General features: G+C 50.6%; 1 protein-coding gene across 1 annotated transcript in view; it reads right to left on the bottom strand.

Annotated features, from left to right (window-relative positions):
* ptch2 (patched 2) overlaps positions 1-7405 on the bottom strand; it is a 28186-nt gene extending 20781 nt beyond the window's left edge. The window contains exons 1-2 of the mRNA XM_027030262.3: positions 6783-7405; positions 4753-4945 (exon numbers count right to left, since the gene is read on the bottom strand). Coding sequence (XP_026886063.3) covers positions 4753-4945; positions 6783-6929 — 340 coding nt within the window. The 5' untranslated portion in view covers positions 6930-7405. The remainder of the gene's footprint in view (positions 1-4752; positions 4946-6782) is intronic.
* Positions 7406-8407: the final 1002 nt, after the last annotated feature.

Raw genomic sequence — 8407 nt, 5'->3', positions numbered from 1 at the left:
ACACACACAAGGAAGAATGATGAAAGATACACACACACACACAAACACACGTATGCATGCACACACACGCACGCACACTCACACCTGCATGCACACACACACACACACACACACACACACACACACACACACTCACACTCACACACACACACACACACTCACACACACACACACACCGAGCTGCTGTTCTCTGCTCTCAGTTCCTTCCCCAGCTGCACATTCCTCAGAGCTGTTCTCCCACACATTACATCATGGACACTCAACCATGTCTCGCGCCACACTCCTTAGCCCCGCCCCCAGTAGGCAGGCGGGGACAGCTCCACCTCTGGCTCCACCCCCACAGTCAAGGCGGAGCTGCTTGGATGCGCAGCTTTGACGCCTCCTGTTTTTCAAGCCTTTTCAGATGTTTCCCAACAAACAGGGTTTGGGGAGGGGCACGGGGGTGGGGGGGGAGTGTGGGGTAGGGAGGGTGTTGGTGAAGGATGTGTGGGGTAAAGACGGTGTTGGTTGAGGATGTGTGGGGGTGTGTGTAGGGTAGAGAGGATGTTGGTGGAGGGTGTGTGAGGGTGTGTGTGTCTGTGTGTGTGTGTGAGTGCGTGTCTGAGTGTGTGTGCGCGTGTCTGTGTGTGCGCGTGTGTGTGTGAGCGTGTGTCTGTGCAAGTGTGTGTGAGTGTGCGTGTGTGTGTGTGCGCGCGTCTGTGCGTGTGTGCATACAAGCACGTGTGTTCTCCCGTATGTGCTCAAGAAGCGTTCGTACTAGTTTGTGCTAAGTTATCCATTTTAAAAATGAAGCATATATAACATTTTTAAAGAAATCAAAATGGATGAACAAAACAGCAAAGTTTCTGTTTCCACCGAGTTCAGTGTGATACTAGTGAGCACCGACATAAATCTGCAGCGGCGTGGGCTTTTAGTAGCAGGTCATTAGCATATGTATGGGCTGGCCTGTCTTAATTATGCTACTTCTAATACACACATTAGGCACTCGAGTGGCTGCTAAAACAGCTTAATGTGTAGTTGAAACATACATTCACCCACAGTGAAAGGCAAAAGTTTTCCACATTGCTGGTCTCATTCAGACTGGAAATGAATTTATCGAGCCCAACAGCTCCCCCTCCCCACTTCCAAGAAAATGTTTTTTTCTTGCTTTTCTCTGACCAAAAGGGGCAAACTGTGTTCTGGGAAAGAAAAGTAAGAGAATTTTTTTTTTTTTGCCAAAAAAGTGACCAGTGCCTCAGGCTTCTGGAGCAAAGAAAGAAATATTTATTGTCCGAGAGGTTCTATGAAAGAAAGGAAGAAAGAGCGCGAGAGAAAGAAAGAAGGAACGAGGAGGATGAGAAGTGAGGAGCTTTCGGGAGGCTGCTGGTGGAGAGGTGTAGCTACGCCCCTCACCCACGCCCGCGTTTCCCTGCGCATTACCCCTGTAGCAGAGTCTCGCCGCCGTGTGTCCAACCCATGCGCTTCCTCAGCGCTGCAATTGTTGGGAAATACGAGAATCCCACAAACGCTGCTGAGCCGGTGGGGGGCAGTGGCCCCAAGCCCGCACCCCACCTACTGGAGAGAAGGGGGACTTGTTCAACTCAGTACTCGGCTCCCAGCCCGTTCTTCAGCAACGCCGGCTTGCGGTGGATAGTGGTGGTGTGTGGGTGGGGAGTTGAAATAAACATTTTCAAGTGACCCAGGCCGACTCTGGGCTTGTTTGTTCTTTCGACCGGTGAGGTCCGAGTCTCGGCAGTTCGGAGTTTATTTCTGTAGCCGGTCTCCTACAATGCGCCACAGAGCGCTCTTTTTCCCGGAGCCGCCGCCGAACTGCTGTGTGTTTTCTGATGAATTATTGCGTTTATCTGGACTTTGCCCACCTTCCTCAAGACTCCCGAACCGCTCCCTCCAGACAGGCGAGTTCCCTGAGTGGTACCTGCTGTCAGCATGTCAGCTTGCTCCACCCCTTCCTTACCCAGAAGCCCCTGCTCCTCACCTCTTCCCAACTGGCCTAATGTTTTCACAGCTTGCCTGTGTTGCCCACGTCTGTCAAGCACAAAAACTGTGTCAAGACAGATGAGAAAAATTAAGGCAGGGGTGCGCGCGACTGCATAAACAGCCCTCTCGCTTTAAAAAGCGCTGCTGTTCCTCCAGTCGGACGCACGTTTGCGCAGAGCTCCACTAATGACTGTTTAATTCCCCACAAGCCTTCCGAGAGGTCTCCATTACTCAAACCATCGCATGTGCACACAACAAAGTCTGCCTGGGGCTTCTCAGGTCCGCTGCGATGGGGAACCTTGTCAATAACTAATTGCTGTTTATCCTTCCTTTAGAGAAAGAAAAGTCCCACATTATCTGATGAGTGGCTATATGATTAAGACAAGATGGCAGCCACCCCAAAGGCTTGGCGTGGGAGCCCAGATTTGTCTTCTTAACAAATTCAGGAACTCTGCCGCACTTCTCTCGAGGAGCTGACGTCTGAGCGTAGGAAACTGGAGGACTATGCTCTTCTTCTCCTGCCCCCTGCCCTTCCACATACCCCTCTACTTTATTACCGCACTTTATTACTCAGTGGCTGTGCTTACATGCTCTCAAGCTTCTGGCTATGACCTCAGCACTTGCTAACTGAGGGAGGGTATTTTTAAGGTCAGTCCCTATGAAATTCAAATTCAGCTTTTAAACACCAAAGCAGATATTTGGCAACACAGATGGGACCAATCTGAGCAAATGAACAACTAAAAAAGAAACTGTGTGTGTGTGTGTGTGTGTGTGTGTGTGTGTGTGTGTGGAGCCTAACTGAGCGTGTGCTGTGTCTGATGTCTGGAAGCACAGATTTCACCAGTGTTCCTCTGCTCCAGAGTTCCCGGCATTCTAAAGTCACTCTGCCCACAGCTTTTCGTGGAGAGCTGGAAACCGGCATGAATGCCCGGGTGGTCCGGGAGGATGTGGAAAACTAGGGGTGGCCAGGGTGACATTTGCGGTGGTGGGGCAGAGGCTGGGGTGAGCGTGGGGCAGTAACAGCCTTAGGGTATGTTGGGGGGAGAGGCACAGATGCTCCTGAACGCACAGCTGACAAAGTGTGAGGTTCCATTCGCCCTGTTTGCCTCACACACACAGAATTGTCACGCTGGCCCGGACCGCCGTGCGGTGGGAGGGAGAGGGCGCTTTCTGAACACGGACTCCTTTCTGAGACGCAACACTGAACTAATCCAGCAAATTACAGCCTGGACTCTTCTGAGAGCCGCAGCAAGACAAAAGACTCATGAAATAAACACTTGAAAACATTGATGTCACACAATTCATTAAAAGTCCCTTTTCTTTGTCCATGAGACTTTTGTTTGTGTGTGTGTGTGTGTGTGTGTGTGTGTGTGTGAGAACTAACCTCTCCTTGTTACCAAACCACTTACTCCCCATTCAATAGCGAGCAGCTTTGTCAATGGGCTATTGGAGGAAACAACACAAGCAGAAACTCTAGTAACATGGGCCGGCCTCTTAAAGGAACAGTGCCCCATTTCAGCAAGTCTGCACTTCAAGACTGCTTTACATTAACAGACGAATTCTGTGACAGCACCTGACAAGTCCTTCTGCACGCCTCCCCGTGTGCCCGGGAGGGGGGTTGGGGGGCGCGGCGTACAAATCCATCAGCTGTGTGTGATATTTATGGAGAAAGGTTTGGACAAATCAGGTCTTCTCGCAGGACAAAAAAGAAACAGCAGTACACGCTACACTGCAAGCAGGCTAAGAACCGTCCAGCAACTCAAACGTTTCTCTCGTGGGCTCAAAAGAAGCTACTAAAACTCCATTCGTGATATACTTAAAACAACTACAGCAGCTCCGTGTGTGTGCGTGTGTGTGCACGTGTGCGTAACAGGTGGGTAAACTTCAGCTGTATTTACCACCTCAGCCTCTACCCCAGCCGAGGAAAGGGGGTGTGTCTTTATTGTTGAATGGAATCCAAGAATAGTTGAGGACCACACAGAGAGAAGGAGGGGAGGGTTGGGGCACTCCAGGGCGGTTAACGATTCACACACCCCATCTGTGCAGGGGATCAGCGGCTCCACCAAACCCGGGGGTGGCGGGGGGGGGCTTAACAGGAATTTGGTAGTGTGAAAAGCAAATAAAGATGCCTGAAAACGCACAGATAAGTGAGGCGTGCAAGAAATGTGCGTCAAATGTGCATGTGTGAGTGTGTGTGTGTGTGTGTGTGGTGGCTGAGGGCGGTAAACGACGTGCGGTAAAGGCACCAGTGGAAAACAATACTCCTGATGGACAGAGAAGAAGAGAGATCTTGCTCGTCGGAAGAGGAGGAGAAACGCAAACCGCTTGTACGTGACAGAATTGATGGAATTCCTGAGGTCATGGTCCGTGTTTAAAGACCAGTGCACACACTGATCCCACAGAGCAGTGAGGATGATCGCCACGCAACAGCCACACCACCAGCCCTCAGACCTGGTCTCCCAAAACAGCCACTGTCTGTCTGCTTGTTCAGGGACTAATGCATGCAGGAACCACTGAAAAAATCCTCCAGAGCAGAAGGGGCTGATGGGTAACTTCAGATATTGCTGTCTCTCTCTCTCTCTCTCTCTCTCTCTCACCAGACCCCACCCTACACACACAAACAACCTGACACCACAACAAAACGCTCACAAACAGCCTTATCTGAACTGCGGGTATGAATTCCCTAAGTTCCTGGGCCAAAAAACATACAAACAAAACAAAACAACCGCCCCGAACTCCAGCATTCCCGAAGCCCGACCCCGAAGACACACTCACCTTCCACCCAGAGCTGCTCGATGTCTGTCTCGATGGCGGCCACGCGTAAACCCACCGACAGGGCTCCGAACACCAGCAGGCCGACGAAAAGGACTTTCCCACAATGCCGCTGAATGTGGCAGCCCAGAGAGAAGAGGAGCACCTGGACGCTGGATCGGAGCCACAGCGGGGCGTTGTGTCCCGAAGCCTTGCCCTGCAACACCAGAGAGGAAGCCTCAGTCCCGCCCGGAATTAGAGCAACACCGAGCAAGTGCCTGGCCCTGTGCCCACCAGGCAGTGTTTAGGAGAAACAACCCATCCTTCAGAACACCCTCTCAGTCTCACGCAACAGAGCAGCCACTAGACCACACGGCCAGCAGTTTCCAATATGGTCACTGTCATTATTATTGTTACTTTGATTTTCAGTCAACTCTCTCTTCAAAAAGAACCTGATATGTACAAAAAAACCCAAAAAACCCACATGACTTACTTTTGTTTCGCTTGAATGTATACATTGCCACAATGTTCTTAGCATATTTAAGATTTAGTTTTGAATGCATTTAAGAAAAAGGAAATTTGAAAATAATCTCAAAATGACAATATTAGCTGTAAGATTATTGTGGAATCACTTCACAACAAGAACACCACACACATTTCCCGGATCTTATTCACATTTCGAACAACCAATAAATCATCCGTCAGGAATTACATCCATATGGCGATCAGACATCTTTGCTGAACACATTGAATCAGTATTTATTGATCAATTTTCATTAGCACCCGTACACGTCTTTCCTCCAGTACTGGGACGCAGTACTGGGACGCTGTAACACGCTTACTGGGAACACTAACTCTGAACTGGGCTGCTGAACTGGTGCAGCACGTGCGTTCTGAAGGCTCATTTCTGACCGTCTGACATCTCCAGTCGGTGGCCGGTCTGCCGTTTGGCTCGGCGCAACAGGAAACGTTGATTTTGAGCGGTCCAGTTCCACGTGCCAAACGATCCGAACGTGGCGGCCTGGTGCAGACCACACACGCGCGCCCTCGTTAGGTATTACGTTACTTACAAGACTCCTTCACCAACCTTGACAGCTTTGGTTAGATGAATGGCCCGTATTCACATCACACCGTGACCGCGGGTTCCTCCAGTCTATCACCGACTGCACATTATAACTGTTCTCCTCCTCAAAGCTCTTGTTAAACAACTGACACTCTTTATATTTCAATAAAATGAAATCTCTACAAAAAGATTTCAGCATAAGAAAGCTTAATAGGTAAGTTCTGCTCCAGAAGACTGGTAATAAAGCTATAATGTGGTTTCAATGATGACTAATGTATGATTTGGACTGAGAACACAATCTAGTTTAAGATAAACTGCAACAACACACAACCCATTTTGATCCAACCTGTGTGAACAGAAGCCTTAATTGACGGGTACTTTTCCGTAACGTTCATGCCTGTTATTACAATTATCAGAACTACTGCCTGCTTCACACTCGCAGGATAATGTGTGTATGTGAAAGTACGCGACGCGCTGGCTAAAACGCCAGGCTTCAGCGACAGAAATGCGACCGTGACCAACTCAAGAGCTTCTTTGTAATCGTCCTCCCTCGCAACCCTGCAACACGTTCCGTTTGCAGTCCGCTCTGCGCGGGCTCGCGGACGGGACCGTAGCTGCGCTGCTCTGCCGCACCCGGGCAGGCCGTCAGATGCGGCTCAATCCGGACCTGGTCCCACAAACCCCGCACGAGCAGGCATCTACCGTGCAATGCGACGATGAATGAAACTCAAGCGGGGAGCGCAGGCAAAGCAGGCGAACTTGTCCCGTGCCTCTCTGAGCCAGGCTGTGCATGCAGTCTAAACGCGGCGTGTACCCTGGATTATCTTAATCTGTCATTCGGGACGCTGGTTAATTCTCGAGTACTAAAACGCACCAGGCGACTTTTGCGTGGGACAATCGGTCGTTTCAATTCCCGCACGCGTAAGAAACTGCAAACGGACAACAAGCACGTTGTGTATCGCCCGTATTCCGCCAGGAAGGTTTTTGTCACCTTAGAAATGTGTTTCAGCGCAAAAGCGGCGTGGCAGTAACCGGGTCTCCGCGGGAGCTCGGCGCGCACAGGCGGCGTGGAACGCGTGTAACGTGGGGGTAAATCTCCAGACCCACCGGCCCCTGGGCGTCGGGGGTCCGAGGCCATAGTCCGAACCACACAGCAGCAGCGAAGAAAGTCAGAGAGGAACGGCTCGCGCTCGCCACGAGCGACAATAATCCGGTACAAAGAGCGCGCGCTCCCACGGCGTCAAAGTTGGAAAAATATGCTTCAGTCCATCCCAACATCATGCGCTCGAGTCCGCGCGGATCCTTCGGTCTTCATCCGTCCGGGCGGCTTTCCACGAGAGTCGCGAGCGGATTCCTCCGTCTGCGCGCGATCCCGGAGCGGTTTGGAGAAGGTGTCCTCTATGCAAAGCCCCAAAGGCGCTCCGCTTCCCATTGGCCGAGGAAGACGCAAATTACTCTGCAAACATCTCCTATTATTAGCTGCTAAGCAACAGCTCGCCAAAGTGGAGAGAGAGAGAGAGAGAGAGAGAGGGAGGGAGGGAGAGAGGGAGACCACCCAAGAAGCCCTCCCAATCAGCGCGGGAGGGAGAACGTGCACGAGGGCGTCCGCGAGAGGAGCTCTTTCAGTAAACCCAGCACACGCGCGCACTGCGCAGCGCCGCTCCGGACAGCCGCAGCTCGGGCGCGAGCGCGCATGCCATCTATTGATAAGAAAAGCCCTTTACTTTACGTCATCGCTCTGATAAACGACAGCGCGCGAGTAAACACGGTGTGGTTAACGAGCTCTGACCGGTAATTAAAAACAGAAGTGCTGCTGGAAAAGTGCAAAAAAGAACAAAAGTTACAGACTCGTTTTATTTATTTATTTTTTTTAATTTTTGACACTTTAAGTAAAATATTTTCTTTAAACCTGTTTGTTTTTTTTATTTTCTGAAGGAAACTAACTATTTAAAACAAAACAAAACAAAACACACACACACTGCGCGAGATACTTATGCAGGAGGTACTATAAATTCTCTATTTTGCTGTTTTTTTCCTCCTTGTAATAAAAGATGAATAAAGCCTCCATCACTCGGACACTGTGGAGAAAAGGCGACCCAGTGCACGGCGACGATAGGCGCCTTGTCCAGCCTCGGGACTGGAAATGATAACGAACTTCACCACGAGTTCCTCCTTTGCGCAGCTCCTAGTACTCGGGCCGTTACATCAGCGCGGTACTGGGACAGGGAGGCTGAGCCGGAGCTGACACTCGCGAAGCAGGCTGAATGTAGAGAAGATGGCGCGTGGGCCAAAAGGAGAAAGCAGAAGTTGATTGCATCACCGCTGAGGTGCACAAGGTTTAGCACTCAGCTCTGGTCACGCGTAACACACAATAGGCGGGTTTCTAGTTGGCACCGTTGTCGTTATAAGGCAGTGTTACTTTGCCTCGCATGCACACACACACACACACACAACAGCAAGTAAAAAAAACAAATTGCAGTGGTCTTTTTAAAATTGATCCTTGAAGCTGTAGTTACTCTTATATTACTGCTGCCTAGTGATCCAGCAGGCCCGCGCCTGGGCTCCCGGAGGTTAGGAGTGCGCGCGCATGCTGTGGCAGTGCCTGGAAAGGTTTCT

The sequence above is a fragment of the Electrophorus electricus genome, chromosome 20 (assembly GCF_041902795.1).
Source record: "Electrophorus electricus isolate QZ-2024a chromosome 20, ASM4190279v1, whole genome shotgun sequence".
In the NCBI taxonomy this organism is placed as follows: domain Eukaryota; kingdom Metazoa; phylum Chordata; class Actinopteri; order Gymnotiformes; family Gymnotidae; genus Electrophorus; species Electrophorus electricus.
The sequence above is the reverse complement of the archived record's forward strand: the minus strand, read 5'-3'. Positions and strand labels throughout refer to the sequence as shown.